The sequence below is a fragment of the Oncorhynchus gorbuscha genome, linkage group LG03 (assembly GCF_021184085.1).
Source record: "Oncorhynchus gorbuscha isolate QuinsamMale2020 ecotype Even-year linkage group LG03, OgorEven_v1.0, whole genome shotgun sequence".
NCBI lineage: Eukaryota > Metazoa > Chordata > Actinopteri > Salmoniformes > Salmonidae > Oncorhynchus > Oncorhynchus gorbuscha.
The window spans coordinates 56,159,653-56,177,803 of NC_060175.1; the positions used below are offsets into that span (position 1 = coordinate 56,159,653).

Genomic DNA, 18,151 nt, shown 5'->3' on the forward strand with positions numbered 1-18,151 from the left:
GGAGATGATAGGGGTTTTGAAGAATGTTTTCAACCAGGGAAAATATAAAATGAGGTAACCATTGGAACCCGATACATTTTGGGAACTTGCTGTTATCGCTTCCACACGAGGTGTGGAAACAAAGTGAGATGGCGCCGCGCCTGCTTGTCTATGATTATGTCAAGTCGTGGTCGGATTTGGTGAACGGTGGGAGTGTGTCAGACATATGTGCGACATGGGCGGGAATGAATATGTGTTTATAAACCCTCAGTGTGTGCTTGGTGGGGCGGAAACACTTCACTGTGGCAACGAGCGGAGACGACGAGGAGAGGGGATGGGAGACGCGTCGCATGAGCGTCGGCTCTGGTTCTCAAAGGGTCTTTGGGGGTTTGGCTAGAGGAGGCGCGTTTCAGTCTGACCCCTCCATACCACCTGTGTGGATGACCACTTCAACTTCATCCGACAGCGTTAAGAACCACGGTTACTCAAAGACGGAGATGGGCGTAATTTCAGTTGAAAACATGTTGGAGGAGTCAATGGCGCTTTCGAGACACCTGTCCGTGGATCGATATGAGCAAGAGCTCGGCTGCGAGAGGGTGGTTATCAACATTTCAGGTTTGCGATTCGAAACTCCACTAAAAACTTTCAATCAGTTTCCCAAAACGTTGCTCGGGGACCGGAGAAAGAGGATGCGTTACTTTGACCCACTGAGGAACGAGTATTTTTTCGACAGAAACCGACCCAGCTTTGATGCCATCCTCTATTATTACCAGTCGGGAGGGCGCATCAGGAGACCTGTTAACGTGCCCATTGACATCTTCTCTGAGGAGATCAATTTCTATCAACTCGGGGAAGAGGCTATGGAAAAATTCCGGGAGGATGAAGGATTCATAAAAGAAGAGGAACGTATTTTACCAGATAATGAATTCCAAAAGCAGGTTTGGCTTTTGTTTGAGTACCCTGAAAGCTCTGGGCCAGCTAGGGGAATAGCCATAGTCTCCGTGCTTGTCATTTTAATCTCAATTGTTATATTCTGTTTGGAGACCTTGCCTGAGTTTCGGGATGACAGAGACCCTGTCACTGTGGCACTTACCGTCAACGGGACGGCCTCCTACCACGCAAATCCATTCACCGACCCTTTCTTTGTGATAGAGACACTTTGCATAATATGGTTCTCTTTTGAGTTGCTGGTCAGATTCTTCGCGTGCCCCAGCAAATCCACGTTCTCAAAAAACATCATGAACATAATCGACATTGTCGCCATATTTCCCTACTTTATCACTTTGGGGACAGAACTGGCTGAGAAGCAGGGTAACGGTCAGCAAGCCATGTCCCTGGCCATTCTCAGAGTGATAAGGCTCGTGAGAGTCTTTCGCATCTTCAAGCTCTCCAGGCACTCCAAGGGGCTCCAGATTTTAGGGCAGACACTAAAGGCCAGCATGAGGGAACTTGGACTGTTGATATTTTTCCTTTTTATTGGAGTCATCCTTTTCTCAAGTGCTGTTTACTTTGCTGAGGCCGATGACCCGTCATCCAGTTTTACAAGCATCCCAGATGCGTTTTGGTGGGCTGTGGTCACCATGACTACTGTCGGATATGGAGACATGCACCCTGTGACCATTGGTGGCAAAATTGTTGGGTCATTGTGTGCTATTGCCGGAGTGTTAACTATTGCTCTCCCTGTGCCAGTTATTGTCTCGAACTTCAATTACTTTTACCATAGGGAGACTGATGGAGAAGAGCACGCACAGTACTTGCATGTCAGCAGCTGCGAGCACTTACCCTCAGACACAGATGAGCTGAAAAGGACTCGTAGCACCTCATCTCTGGGCAAGTCGGAATATATAGAGGAGGGTATCAACAGTGGGTATAAACAGCCCAACTTCACAAATGAGAATAACCAAAACTGCGTGAACATCAAAAAGATATTTACGGATGTGTAAACGCTTTCACTTCATATGGAGTATGACGATAGATAGAATACAGTTGCGACGACTATTTTTTCTATGATGGCTAATCGTGACGTGTCGGTGCATAATGTATCTGTCAGGTGGAGTGTGCACCGCTATAGGGTACCAGACAGGTTCAACCGTACTGTGATCGTTCGATTCGTCCTTCAGTCAAAAATAAGTGTTGATGTTCGGTAGTTCGATAGGTTGTAAGTGTTGCATATTTACCCCCCGAATAATAACAGAGTTGTCGTTGTGTTTTTTTTTTGAGGGGGTAAGTTCAGTTATCAGTGTTCAGTGTTCTTGTCATGAATAGCAATATAATCTACAATGTCTGTATGATGTCATTTTCATCGGACGATAACATAGGCTATGGCCGGACTGAATGGGCAACCTATGCGTATTGGAAATATCATGGACATAACATACTGCACTATGAGAGCAGACTGAGTATTGTTTAGGCTCTTATTGTTCTGATCTGATACAAAAGGGAATTTAGGCTACGTATTCGTTATATGTTTACAATGTTACTTTTAGCATTACAGTTTATAGCCTATGCCAATTTTTGTTAAAGATATGGAAGGGATCAAGACTGTGGAATGCCTTTGATGAAATACCTGCATAAAATCTAAATGTATCATTACGCAGTACATAGGCTAAAATATATTGTATAGTCTACAATTGATAGTGGTACTAATCCTTGGTAATCGATGTATCTTATTCAAATTCGATCCAAAGGCTGTCATCAGCACTATTTGGAATTTATTTTCCTACAAAACATGACTTCAAGACTGTTTCCATCATGGAGGATAGTGTGAGCACATTGATGAAGACATGGACACAATGCAAAGTGCGAGTGAATAGAAGAATGAAGAACAGCAGTCACGCCCCCTGGATGAGACTGAGCCCGCGTTGTGATGCAGTCGCCATGACGACTACAGATTCCTGGGTAAGAGCGACTGCCTCTAAATTGAAAAATGGCCCATGTGTCATCTATATGAGTCAGTAACATTTATTCCGTTTTCAAAATTGACCGCAAAGTGTAAATCTGATGATTTTGGTCATAAAGTCAATCTCATCCAAAATTGAGTTTTTGAATTATAGGAAAAAATGGTAGGCCGAGGTCACAGAATGAAGGGTACCCTAACAGCTTTCCATGGGCTGGGTTCATTTTAATCTTACCCACATGCCCACAACTCGCAAAAATCATCTCGCTAGTAATCATCAATTGGAGTGCACATAATCATAATGCCCATGGTCAATTTGGTTGGACATTTGATATCCCTATGGGGCCTATGGGGGTATTTAGGCACAAATGGTAAATTACACAATGTGCATGGGAAAATAGTTTTAAATGTCAATACCTCCAAATTTCAATGACTTAAAAACCTCAAACCAATGAAATTGTAGAAATTCAGATACATATATTGAAAGCATTGAATGAGACAACTAAAATATGGGCAACATGAAAATATTGTCCCTTTTACATTGTGTTAAATATTGACGGTCCCTAACTATCCCCAGAGATAGGTTACCCAAAGTCAAACCAATTTTGCCACAGTTGCACACCAGCCTGCTGAAGCTAATTGCCTAAATAATTTGTTTAACTCTTCCCACCTGCGAACACATACAAGACACTCACATCAAACCACACCCCGAACCTGTTTAAATTCAGTCACGGTCGCTAGCATTTCTAAATGAACCAAATCTAAAACGAAGCCAAATCAGGAAGTGCAGTCCCCCTTTAATGTTATCACTTTGCGACATGACCGCCGGAAAACGTGTGGCGAGGTGACTTTGCGCCACAGCTCTTTTGATTTAGTTTGATAAGATATATCGACGAAAAGTGTTAAAGGGTCCAAGTGTTGTTGTTTTTAACTGATTTGCCTCATAATTTGTCAACTCGTGTACATTTTCTCTGTCCTTCACATCGGAGTGATCCTGCAGTTTTGCAATGAAACAAGACTATTTTTGAGTCTGATCAACTGTAGGCTACTAACAACAGCCGATGCCTACTATGGGAGTTTTTCCTCGCCACCGTGCCTCTACATTAACATTGCTTGCTGTTTGGTTTTCTTTTAGGCTGGGTTTCTGAATAAACACTTTGTGACATCTGCTGATGTTCAACAAGTTTTATAAATACATTTTAGTTTATTTGGCCAATCCTCAAAAAGGGCTTTAGTTTTTGAGATACCCCTACCTATCCGAGGTAGAACAAAACACAACCACACTTTTTTCACATACCTTACAGTATGTCTCCCATTTATGAAATGGATGGTTATTTTACTTGCAAAAGAGGTTAAAAACACAAACTGTATTTTTGTCAGGCAGGACCATACAGAACTGAATGAGTGCAAATTCTACTTAGAAAGTTGTCTATTATTCAGCTACCAAAAGTTGATGCTTCCATTCATCAGAAATACATCTATGATTGCTAGCCAAGCCAGCTGGCCATTTATTCTATCGGTTAGGTTGCCAGAGACATGACCCAGTCTTTTTGTTCTATATCTATGGACGCGACCCAGTCATTCTAAATGTTCCGTGCAACACTATTATCATGTAGATTTTAGGCATTTAGCAGACGCTCTTATCCAGACTTACAGTAGTGAGTTACAGACATTTGTATACTTCTCCGTGGGAATCAAACCCACAACCCTGGTGTTGCAAGCACCATGCTCTACCATCTAAGCCACACAGCCCAACACGGGACACACATACTTGCTAACTAGCCAAGTTAGAATAGCTGCATTTTATTTGGTTTGACCTATTTTTCTATTTAAAAAATGTGTGAATACATTGACAGATCAATTATGCCGATTCATTACTTCAACTGGTTGAGAAAAGTTGTCTGTCTTGTCCTGAAACATTAACTCTCTTTTGGACAGTGGAGATCGGATTTCAATATTGGAAGCAATGTTGCACATTTCGAGAGACAGCGAGGCAATGCTTGTATAAACCGCTGTTGTTGCCAACCAAGTGTTAGGCTAGAAGCAAGGTGAAATAATATCTAGATGCTTTTTAAAAGTGGAGATCAAGTTAATCAACTGTCTGGGTGAGCTGATGGGACACTGGATGCACAGGGATTAGTCTGATGGAACAGAAAACAACATTTTTGCATCATAGGCTTACCAGTGCTAAACTGATTTTTTTTAGTATGGCTTAGTGGTAACTAACAATGCTTGTTTTGATCAACCCGTCGTAGAAAACCTGCATGAAGTAAGCGCGGCCCTGTCAGTCTTATTGTCCAATCATGTTGCTGTCTCTGTGTCTGTGTATAGGAACCCCCCCTCCCTCCCCTAGTCCTTCTTTAAAATATAATGAATATGAACAAGTACAGGGTTTCTGTAGTTTGACAGAGTTTTCCTCCTCCCCAAGGCCAGGTGTATTTCCAGGAGTTTTTTGTGACCTGATTAGAAAAGCTCTGGTCCCATCATAGCCTAAATATAGCCTATATACGTCATACCATATAAGGTGCAGAGTTTTACCTTGTTAAGTTACTAGAACAGGAAAAACGATGGCCCCCAGAAACAATTTTTTTTTTCTTCACCACCCCACTCTGGGACCTCTGGTGCCACCTCTGCGTTGCGATTCCACAGATGGATTACCAGCCCGCCTTGAAGGAGAGAGCAAAGAGTCCTCCTTGAGCCTTAATGTGATAAATAGGTTGACCCATAGACCGGTGTCCTGGCTAAATTCCCAATCTGGCCCTCAAACCATCACGGTCACCTAATAATCCCCAGTTTACAATTGGCTCATTCATCCCCCTCCTCTCCCCTGTAACTATTCCCCAGGTCATTGCTGCAAATGAGAACGTGTTCTCAGTCAATTTACCTGGTAAAATAACGGATTAAAAAAATATATTTAAAAAATGAAACAAGCATTTACATAACAATCGACCTTATAGAATGGTTTCAAAGTTTTTGTGTGGCCTAAATCCGAGACAACAAATTGATGAGACACAATCAATTATGCATTCAATTAAAAAACATGTTTTTGGTTGTGTTATTGCATGCAAAAAGAGGATCAACATAAACCCAAAGAGCAGCAATAATATCATTATAGGTCTACTTCAACTGCCTGTTCATAATATTACTATGTTATAGCCATATTTTATTATCTGAAATCTTGCAGTCCTGAGTTGTTCATTGCCATTCCTTCTCATTACTAGTAATCCATGGGCCGGAGAGACACATTTCATTTGTATTCCACTTAGGGGTGGCAAAGTCTAATGATGCATTTCATTAAGGTCAATGTCTGTAGGTTCTATTTTGATCTGATACCCACGTATCGGCGGTAGCTAAATGTGGTTAGCACTGCATTATACGTTATGCGGTTAGTTGGGCCAACAGGCTGGGGGGAATGAAATGTCATTTTGTATTATCATGGAACAATCTTTTCAGACTAATGTAATTGATAGACAGTATTATTAACTTCATAATACAACACCAATTAAGGTATGAAACAATTGAAATGGTAATGACATCTCTATGGGCCCACCTTGGGGGATCAAAGGTCATACATGTAAGCATTTTTGGGTACATCGAGACAGGAAGGTCAGTATTTAGATGTGCTCTATTATCACATGGCACCCTAGATGATAACTACATCACATTTCACACAGAACAAGGAGACCCATTGGGATTTTTGTTGTTGTTGTCATTATAGATTTCAGTCCCAGCAGCCTATTTTCAAGATGGCCACCATTCATTTCAATGGGGAGGGACTGCATTGATTTTTCATGGTGATAACTGAATACATAATTGGTGTAATATGCACAATAATGGCTTAAAATGTGTGTTTACAATGAGGATAAGACAACATGATGGCCCAAGTATGTCAGTTTTATGTATTTAGCCAAATATGACCAGAATAGTGGAAGAAAAAATGCCAGAAATAGCTGTCTGAATTGTTGAGTTTTGTAGCCATTTCAAATGTATTACATTAAAACACTTAGAATATGTTTTAGCAGCATTTACTGATGTCTATTGATGAAAATGATATACAATATGATTCTATAAATTGTGTTATCAAGAAATGTGATGCGAAACCTGCCCCGTACATTGCACCCTATATGAAATCCCATAGGAATGCATTACGTCCAGCAAAGAGGTACCCCAAAATGTCTTCATAACGGGCACACCAAACTTAACACAAAGCTAGGAAAAGTCTGAACAATGATGCCTAGCTATTGCTGATCTATCCACAGGGTACACATTTTCCAAGATGGCCGCCAACAGGCTCCATTGGATTTAATTGGATGGGCAGCACGTTGCCTAGCTGTTAAGAGCATTGGGCCAATAACAGAAATGTCGCTGGTTCAAATTCCAGAGCCAACTAGGGGGAAAATCTATCGATGTGCCTTTGAGCAAGTCGCTCTGGATAAGAGTTTCTGATAAATGACTCAAATGTAAATGTCTGACATTTCCACAACTCTTTCAATAATGATAATTCCAAAATGCTTATGATTATACAGATTACACATCCAATTTAGCCAGGTTTTCAAAATAGATAATCTTTGCAAAATATTAGCAGAAATATGCCAAAACACAATTCATACCTGGTTTTGGTCAGTATTTGCATCCCCATTCTATATTTTATTTTCAAACAATTAAAAAGTATCTTTAATATTCATAAAGGGATATTTCACTGGTTTGTAGTGATTTTAATGATATACAATATTATGTCCTGAATCCACTGTCTACTGTTCCTCTCACAACAAACAGAAAGGCCATGTAGGCTTAAAGGCCAAAAAAAGGAGGCGGCAGTGGACATAGACAGCCCACGCACAAACACCAGCATACATAGAAACAAATGTGCCATGGCAAATACATAAAAATGAGAAAATGACGAATGCAATAACACATGAACAAATAAAGAAATACATGAATTATTATTATTGTCAATCTCTGTTAACTAATCACTTATAACAACAATGAAGATGAGTAACCTAATTATACTGAATCATAATTAATCCTGATAATTAGGTCACGTCTTTTGAAAGTCAAAATGTGAGAAGGACAGTACATGCACAATATAATGTCAACAAAATAACGTAAACAACATATTCATTTTCTTTTTCACTCTCACCGTCTGGGGGCTGTAGGGCTGGTCATTTGCACCGTACTCCCGCGGGGTATTGTCCATGTTCTGCTCTGCAGTCTCCCTCTCCATCCCGCAGTAAGAGCAGCTGTTCCGATGAATCATAGCCATCACCAGCCATGGTGCACCGTGCCCTTCCATCAAGGCTGATCAGACCCAATTCACCTAGATTTAATCAGTTACGCACAATTTAGATTTAGTTTAAATCTAAATGGACATAATAGGGCCTGACTATCTCTGTAAAAAAAGACATCACCCTAGTTGAGAAACCATTTGAAAGTGAGAAAATTGTAGTAGCCTAATTAATTGGTTGTTAAAATGAGCTCGAGCAGAATTAGCTTCACAGATCTCTTTTTATGTCCTTATAAATTTACCCACCACTACTTGAAAGGGCCATTAACAAAACAACGCTCAGTACTGCCCTCAAGTGAGAGAACTTATGTAGGACAGAGAGGATCATTCATTGTTATGTTCCACATTATGATAGTCTAGACCCTTTTACTCCCATATCAAACATGCACAATTCAATCAAAGATGAATAAACTGATAACGGCAGTATATGTAAGGATGTATGACTCAACAGAATCCTAAATTCACGTGTCATTTCCCCTTTTTCACAGGATGGAAATTTTCATCGCCCCATCTCAACCTGCCAACAACAATCATCCAGCCGACAATGCGCCAGTAAAACACCTCTACTCTGTAGGTAATTTATCTCTATATTTTTCTTCCTTATGTAATGTGGTGGATTATGACGTTAGCGAATGAGAGAGCTTATCGTCTTGGACATACTGTACCAGTCATTTAAACTGCCTGAGTTTCGCCCAAAGTATTTTGACTGGCCCATAATAGACTTTAACGTCAGTGTCTCAATCTCTTACCTCCAAAGGCCTACAACAGGAGGATTGCCCTGACACATCACTATGGGATTCAAGATCCACCAGCACAACCCTCCACCAACACAAACCTTCCACACATGCACACGGTACTGTACTGGCCCGGAGAGAGACGCCAGAGGCAAGGTGCCACGGACACAGTGCCTTCATCTGAGACCTCACCTCCCCTCCAATGGACTGCCTGGGGGAAAGGAGCATGTGCTGAACTCTGTCTCTTCCCTAGTGTCTTAGTCCTGGAATAAGATCCCAGAGAGACCCGTACAAGAGGACACACTGTGTATGTTGCCGTTATGTATCTCCCTAGTCTTCAGCAGGCCTGTGTTTGGTCTATAAATCAAATCAAATCTAATTTTATTTGTCACATACACATGGTTAGCAGATGTTAATGCGAGTGTAGCGAAATGCTTGCGCTTCTAGTTCCGACAATGCAGTAATAACCAACAAGTAATCTAACTAACAATTCCAAAACTACTGTCTTATACACAGTGTAAGGGGATAAAGAATATGTACATAAAGATATATGAATGAGTGATGGTACAGAGCAGCATAGGCAAGATACAGTAGATGGTATCGAGTACAGTATAAACATATGAGATGAGTATGTAAACAAAGTGGCATAGTTAAAGTGGCTAGTGATACATGTATTACATAAGGATGCAGTAGATGATATAGAGTACAGTATATACGTATACATATGAGATGAATAATGTAGCTACCCCCAGTGGAGTAGAGGACTGAGGTCATGTTTTGTAGCATCACCATGTATTCATGGTGTGTTGTCGTTGTCCCAGGACCAAATGTAAGCACATAAATGTGTCTGCAAATCAGACAGCGTTTGCATGTTGTCGCTTAAGTGAAAATAATTTCAGGGTCACAAATTGGGATTGTTCACCTCTTTGAGAAAATGTATTTAACACACTCCCACGCGCGCAAACACACACACACACACACACACACACACACACACACACACACACACACACACACACACACACACACACACACACACACACACACACACACACACACACACACACACACACACACACACACACACACACACACACACACACACACACACACATATTATTGCATTCCTCCACTGGCACCTTAATCGGGGAGGACGACCTTGTGGTAAAGGCTGGAGCGGAACTTGTGGAATGGTATCAAATACATCCAAACACATGGTTTCCATGTTTCTGATGCCATTCCACCCGCTCTGTACCAGCCATTATTATGAGCCGTCCTCCCCTCAGCAGCCTCCACCGCATCCCTCCTCTTTTTCTCCCCCCTTCCCTCCTCCTCTCTCTTCCCATTCTACACTCTCATCCCCTCTTTCCAACATTTTATCTTCTTCACCAACAGCGACAATATCGGCATGGGGAAAGTCACCAGATGAATCTTCAGAAAGCAGTGGCCAAATAACGTCACAGCTGCAGGTTGTTCCAGGTGGCTTGATCAGAAGTGCTTGAGTGGCGTTGTTCTCTCTGACTTCTTTCTCCAAACATGGTCCACTCTTCGCTTCTCCCCAATTCCTTTTTTTGGGGTATAGTTGGGTAAATTAAAACTCGTCTGTGAGTTATCCGAGCAATAAATCACTTGTCAGTAAATCTCACCATTACTGCCCATGTGGAAAACCTCTTGCTGCAGTTCAGTGCATCTCCCAAGATTCCTAAATGATTCATGTGATTCCATTTCTATTTAGTCAACCCCGCACATACATTACATACATTATATCTATGTAACGTGTGTGTGTGTGTGTGTGTGTGTGTGTGTGTGTGTGTGTGTGTGTGTGTGTGTGTGTGTGTGTGTGTGTGTGTGTGTGTGTGTGTGTGTGTGTGTGTGTGTGTGTGTGTGTGTGTGTGTGTGTGTGTGTGTGTGTGTGTGTGTGTGTGTGTGTGTGTGTGCGCGCGTGCGCACGCGTGTGTGACTGTGAAAGTGTGTGACAGTGTGTGTGTCGGTGGGAATGTGTGCAGCATGTACAGTACTGAATACATGTACGCTTGAGCCGATACCCAGCTGTAAAATGTAGATAGTCTCAGCTGGTACTGTACGCCTGGCTGACTGCACTCTAGAACCCTTGGCACCGGAGTGCTGAGAGACACTTCTCAGGAGAGGCACTCAATCTATTGCCAGGAATGAGGAACAACCCCCTTCATACAGCCACACACACACACAAACCACACACACACACACACGTCATCCATATCATAGATTAGTTGCACAAAATGAAGCCAATGCCCACTTGTTTTCTGTGGCTCGGTAGGGGCTCTGGCTGCAGGCAGACGTATGTGCATGTGTGTCATGCTCATGCAGAGGAGGAGAGAAGACCCCGAGCATCCTCCTTCCACTCCCAGGCAGACATCTGCCACATGAAAAGAGTGATGCTGTGATGCAGAAAGGAGTGATGCTGATGGGGTGGCAGGTAGCCTAGCGGAGTGTTGGGCCAATAACCTGAATGGTTGCTGGTTCAAATCCCCCAGGCGGCTAGGTGAAAAGTCTGCCGACGTGCCCTTGAGCAAGGCACTTAACCCTAATTGCTCCTCCTGTATGTCACTCTGGATAAGAGCTTCTGCTAAAAGCTATAATGATATAAGGGATGCAGTACATTCTGGGGAGAGTACTTTTATGGTAGTACTAACTTCACCAATTGTATTGATGATTGTTTATATCTGCAAAAAAAAACTTTTTCATAGTTGTCTTAGCCCTAAAACTGTTATAAAAATGTACATTATATGGCATCAGCCAGTAATAGCATGCTTCAGACAGACATAGTGCTGTTATTACTCTGGGTGCAAACTGCAAAGCATCCATCTACTCTTCAGAGGATATATTTATAAAGTTCACTCTTCTGAATCATGACTCTGCATTCAACGCTTTGAGTCAAGTCAAAGGGAAGCCCACCAATCATATCATGAGGAGTGTACACATACACACTTTTCTCTCAATGGATCTAAATACCAAGCCAGTCATTAAAGAACGGGTTTTAGTATAAAATGTTTATTGTATACTGTGCTTAGCTCTTTGGCTGTATGTATAACGACGATCCACTCTCCGATCAGTTGAAGGAGCTCAAACAGGACCAAGGATACCAGAGGTTACGGAAAATGTATAAATGAATTCATCAATCATGTAAAGGGGAAAGAAGACTCATATTACCTTCATTGCTAAGTATGAATACCACCGTTGCAAAACTGTTTCAATTTCTAACATTGTCATTACCTCCCCAAAATGTCCCAGCGAACAAAGGCAGAAAAATCCTTATGGTATTACAAGTCCTGTTTCAATAAACTGCTTTAGTGTTGTTACTGGACACTGTAAAAATGCATTGGTCTCTAGAAAGAAATGCAAAGTGCTGTGTCACTGTGCTTTGACTTTACCTCCAATATCCTTGATGTGAGGAGAGAGGGAGACTCTCCAGGAGTGACGGCAGGGCTTCCTCTCCTCTGCCTTGTGAAGCCCTAGGAGCAGTCACCATAGCAACAATATTAGACTAAGCACAAGACTGGTCAATGGTAGAGGAATTTCAGGTTGGAATGTAACAATATATTCCTATTAAACACAATGGTTATACATAACCATGTTATTAAAACCGTCATATTTTAACGGCTCTCCATCTCGACAGTCCTTAAAACACATTGATGGAAGAGACCAGAAAAACAAATAGACTCGCTATCAACAAAGGAACTCGCTATTAACAGTCACCAGGAATTCACTATCAACAGTCACCAGGAATTCACTATCAACAGTCACCAGGAATTCACTATCAACCGTCACCATTAAAACAACCAGATTCAGTTGCATTCTGTTTCAATTTCTATCATTGTCATTGCCCCCCAAAATGTTGCCCCCAATCATTGACAGCTGCCCAAAAACTCCCGGCTCGGGGGACGACGTGATCCAAGGACCTCTAGGTGGCCTCTGGACTCCCCCAGATGTCTACACTGAATGCCAGGTCCAGCTTCCTAGCATCATATACGCACCCACTAAACACACGCTCCTCATTCCTGCTCCTGCAGTACTGCAGGTTCTTGTCCCAAACTCCGCAGTGAAACACCTGACTTAGCTCCTCAACCACAAAATACCTCTTCAGATCCAAATATATCCAAAAGGGCTAGGGGCTAGGAGGTAGAGGAAAGCCAGTTGTTTCTGGCCCATACCCCAGTAACACACATGGAAGTTCCATCATGGCGCACAGGGATTCCCCTGCTATCAGTAGCACTGATTCGTCCCTGCCTCTCACTGACTGGGCCTGAGTCATGCAGAGCCAAACTAAACTTTACATGAGCTCATAGAAAATGGTTCCCTGCAGCAATGGGATAGTTTACTGGTTGGTGTCTTCATTTACTCTCTGTTCGTGCGGTCGCCAGAAATGCACATTTTATGAATGTGACCTGTTTGAGTGAAATGTCACATTTCCATGGACCATAATCTTTGACCTATGCAAACTTATGATCAATAAAACACTGGGTTTTTTTCTCAATACGAACTGTCCCTACTGACAGCTTGTTGGTCTATAGCGGCATGTGTGTTCACCTCTGTCTGAGGTGAACTAGTCTGCTAGGCTGAGAGAGAGGCTACTGCTGATGCTGCTGCTGTTGCCGCAGTGATATGAATGCCCTTGTGGTTCTCTCTCCTGGCGTCCTGGCTCGGCTCCAGTAGTCTGCTCCGTGGTCACGCCCTCCATGCTGCCTGCCCCGCTGTGGCTGTACGTTGTCCAGGCTGCAGCATAACTGGATCTCGCTGGACCTCCTCTCTCCTGTCCGTGCACACTGCAGCACAGGGACACAGAGAAGGACAAGAGAATGTTCGACTACTGCAGCACTCGACCTTGGGTCTCTTTGAGAACTGTTCACTCAGGGTGTCCACACTGCCAACACGGCTTATCTCGCAGCACTCTACAGTATGTTTAGGCCACCTTGCTTTTTTTCTCCAGTATCCTGTATGGTGTGTATACCACATCCCCGAGCTGTAGTCCTTATGGTACCTCAAGAGACAGCCCGGTAATAGTCTCTCTCTCCAACACAGTTGTGTTGAAATGACTCACATCCCAACGGGATTGGAAATGTATCGGGGGAAACCTTTTTGCTTCAGGGTGCACAATCGCTAGTTGTCCTAAGAAAAAGAATGTAGAACTTAATCTGTTGACAGTATACAGACTATAGGAAGGTCATTTCAGTCCAAGTTGCCCACGAGACTGAAAACGGACCGACACTAATGAGGGTATTGTTCAAAGGTGGGAATTACATCCTCTTATCCAGTAGCAAGAGAATGTGTTTTCATGCATTTAACAAATGCAGGGAAGTGCATGATATCATCTGTGCCCTCTCCCCTGGTCATTTCCTGGGTGTGCTACCTGATCTTGTCTGATAAGCTATTACTGTAATACAATTCAGTACATCTTTGAATGAAGGTGTCCTTGAATCTCTCTTTGAACCATTACTGTCATTGAATCATTCTAAACATAAACATTTCAAAGTACATATTTTGTGTACTTCATCAACCAGTTACAGTGATTCTCTCTTGCATTATGAACAGTATAATTTGTTTATATGCCATTTAGCAGACACTTTCATATAAAGCAATGTGGGCATACATTTCACATAGGGGTGGTCCTGGGAATTGAACCCACTACTCTGTCATTCCAAGAGCCATGCTCTACCAACTGAACTACAGGGTAACATGTGGAATGTGTGTGTGTGTGTGTGTGTGTGTGTGTGTGTGTGTGTGTGTGTGTGTGTGTGTGTGTGTGTGTGTGTGTGTGTGTGTGTGTGTGTGTGTGTGTGTGTGTGTGTGTGTGTGTGTGTGTGTGTGTGTGTGTGTGTGTGTGTGTGTGTGTGTGTGTGTGTGTGTGTGTGTGTGTGTGTGCGTGTGTGTGTGTGTGTGTGTGTGTGTGTGTGTGTGTGTGTGTGTGTGTGTGTGTGTGTGTGTGTGTGATTAAGCTGCTGAGACTGGGCAGTAATAAGGCTGGCGTCGTCTTATAAGAGGAGGCTGTCAAGCGTGTGGCTGGTGCATTGCGGTGTCAATAGTCCTCCGCCTGGAACACACCACTCCCTGCTCTCTGCTACCTTCCACACAAATAGACAGCTCCCCCAGAGAATTACAACACCACTCAGGCTGTGAGAGACATCAACTTATACTGCCTATTCAATACGTCTAATTAAGCTCACACGAGCTGTGTGCAAATGACAGGAAACAGATGCATCAAGAACATCCACTGGAGTTAATATTGAACGATAGCCCACTAACTGCATCGCATATTGTACTGCCATACCGCAGCACTATATGTTAATGGAACAAAGGTCAGAAAACTAGGTTGCACTACCAGACGCTATCTGAAGAAAAAGCGGCCATACTGTAAGTGTCAAAAGCAAAAAGCCTTAGCTTCACCACTCGAGGTTATTCTCTCAACTCTCCTTTCATGCTACGCGGGGGTATTGACAGATCAGGAGAAGAGGACGGGCGGGGAGCGAACGGAAATCGATACCCTTTAGACTCCATTCACTGTTGTTGCCCCCCCCCCCCAGCCCCCTCCTCCACCACCATGTGATTAAAACACACACCATTAGAGCACTAGGTCCCTTCACGTTTAATTCAAGTGACAGCAAATGCAACATGAATTGCGTTTCAGAGACTGCATTAACAGTTTTGTAATGGGCCCCTCGCTCATAAATAATGTCTATGCTGTCATGGAGAACCTGGGAAAGCCTTTAAGAGACAGTGGGAAAGGTGTGAGCATGTGTTTGTAGCTTTATGGACGGAGCTGCAGGGGCAGCCTTGACGGTCCTTCTCCTACAATAGGGGCTGTAGCCAGCAGTAACCTTGATGAAGCCAAGTCTTACAAAAATCCCCAGATGGTCCTTCCCTCCCTAACTCTAACCCTTTCAATTTGTCATGAACACAACCAGTCAAGACGCTTTCATCTTATTGTCAAACAAATCGCTTCAAAGGGCTATGTTCGTAGGCTATGTTCGTCCACTCCAAAATAATTCCAGCATCTAAACAGTGCATTGCACCATTTGATGAATGAACATCTATCACAAAACACCCAAAAGTGTGTCATGATATTTGGGGATTTTCATTGGGTCTACACTTTTGTAGCCTGAATTAATTGATGTGTCTTGCTGACAAAGAAAATACCTTTTTCTTTAGAAAGAAAAGTTGGGACACCCGGAAACTGGCTGAGATACGGGACTGTCCTGGGATGACAAGTGCAGCCACATACATTTTTTTCAAATGACAGAAGTGACATATTTACCACTGTATTAGTACAAATGGCATATTAGACAAATAGGATAATGGTTGAATGAGCATTATTTAGAGACCCCCCGCTCAAAGTTTGACTTTGTTCCATTTAAGGGGACTCATGTCTCATTCAGGGAGTCTGAGACCCCCCTGGGCCCCCCGTAATTCACACTCTGATCCTCCCCCTGTGTACAGCATGCATTGTTTTGTAAGATATGAACAAACGGCATTCCATTGTAATCTATTCATCCTGGTATCTCTCTCAACTTTAACTCTCACAGTCACACAATAATAATGTTTAGTCAATACCACCTGCAAACGTTTTTTTTTCATAAACGTTTCACTTGACATCATGTAAAGTGTATTCGTGGCCTTCAAATTGTGGAATAAAGCAGACTATAACTTTCTATGAGTCATCACATCCCAAGGGGGCAGAACCAGAGTATACATGGCTAGTTCACAAGGCTGTGAAATTGGAAACACTAAAGACAAAAACTCTATGCACTCTCTCAAGGAACACGTCTGCCTTGTCACTCATCATTTCATTATTTTTTATAGCTATTAGTGGTTCTGGAAGTCCCTGATTAAATCCTTGCACATGGAATCACAGTTATAGTGTCCTGTTAGTGTGAGTCCTTCACAGTAGCTGGCTCTGTGAGTGTTACAGTGTTACGACTGGCTGTTTTGTTTTCTGCCAGTAGAAACTGTGGCCATACATGTTCACTGCCTTCTGATGACTGGAAAAGCGCTCCATATGAGAATGAAAAACGGAGAATGATTTAATTGAATCGATATTATGTAGCTCTCTATTTTGAAATGCATTAAATCGTTGTTGAATGCCACTATTGATGACAATATGATGGTGCAGAACAGAACAAAACACTACATGGCTGCTGTGTCAAGTCAAATGAAGAAATCCTCGATTATGAAACCGCCTCTCCCTCGCTGTCACCCTCATGTTTGAGAAGTGTCACAGTTTCATAGGGGACAGAACACTTTTGGGGGATGACTTTCATAGCAGAAGCCTTTTGAAGTCATGCATGAGATTGTGTCAGATAACAAAATAGTCGTTTACAGTGTTAGGCCTACAGCGTAATTACAATCAGATAGTTACGCATTTACATAGTAAACACTGTTAACTGGGTCGTGCATAATGATAGCCTGCATTTCATATTAATATACAATGATTAGCTATAATTTAAGTCCAAGACCCGTTCCCTTTAAAACCCACGCTGCAGATAAGTGATGAGTGGCAGGGCTACAGTGTGTTTTCTCGCCCATTCTCCATCCCTAGTCTCTTTGTATGCATATCACTGCACGACTGATGGTTTGAAGCTTTAGGTTACACCAGGCTAATGGCTACCACTGATCCTTAGAAATACTGAGACCTGGGGTAATTAAGCATGTTTTACCCCCAGCTAAACAGAGAACCGGGAAGGTGATGCCACTGATTCGGGGTTCTGGCACTGAGGAATTGCATAATCTGTCTCTCAGTCCAGGGTGATTCTTCATGCATGTCATCTCAAATCAATGTCGGAAAATGCCGTTCTCTTTACAATGTATAACGAGGCTGCAATGCATGCATGGTTTTAAGAACGATCCTCTCTTCATAGACAAGCACAGTCATAGCCCCCTGCATGTGTATATCTGTGAGCATTCTGCGTTTTAAACGCTGTGGCGTTTTCAATTAAGGAAAAAATAATGCACGGATTGTGATTTTCTTATTGTGCACTTGTCAATAGCCTACGCATGACTTGTAACCCACTGGGCACAAACATAAATTCAACGTCTAGTTTTGATTTACATTTGGTTGAGTTGTCACCTAATGTGAATTCAACGTCACATCAACCAACATCTTCACCCTTTAATCTAGTTTAAAAGTTGGGAGAAGAAAAATACGATATTCCCTTAAATTGCTGACTTTTTGCAAATACAATCAGTTTGTCATCACATTGACATTTTAGGTTGAAATTACGTGGAAAC

The 18,151-nt window shown here is 42.5% G+C and overlaps 1 protein-coding gene across 1 annotated transcript; it reads left to right on the plus strand.

The window, feature by feature from the left end:
* The first annotated feature begins 240 nt into the window (after positions 1-240).
* LOC124021021 (potassium voltage-gated channel subfamily A member 3-like) lies at positions 241-8,734 on the plus strand. Its single transcript, XM_046336335.1, has 2 exons — positions 241-2,877; positions 8,648-8,734. Exon 1 carries the CDS (start codon positions 330-332, stop codon positions 1,920-1,922), a length of 1,593 nt encoding a protein of 530 aa, XP_046192291.1. The 5' UTR covers positions 241-329; the 3' UTR covers positions 1,923-2,877; positions 8,648-8,734.
* Positions 8,735-18,151: the final 9,417 nt, after the last annotated feature.

Excerpts from the sequence above, each read along its gene's own strand:
- LOC124021021 (XM_046336335.1), top strand. The coding sequence starts at position 330 with ATGAGCGTCGGCTCTGGTTCTCAAAGGGTCTTTGGGGGTTTGGCTAGA.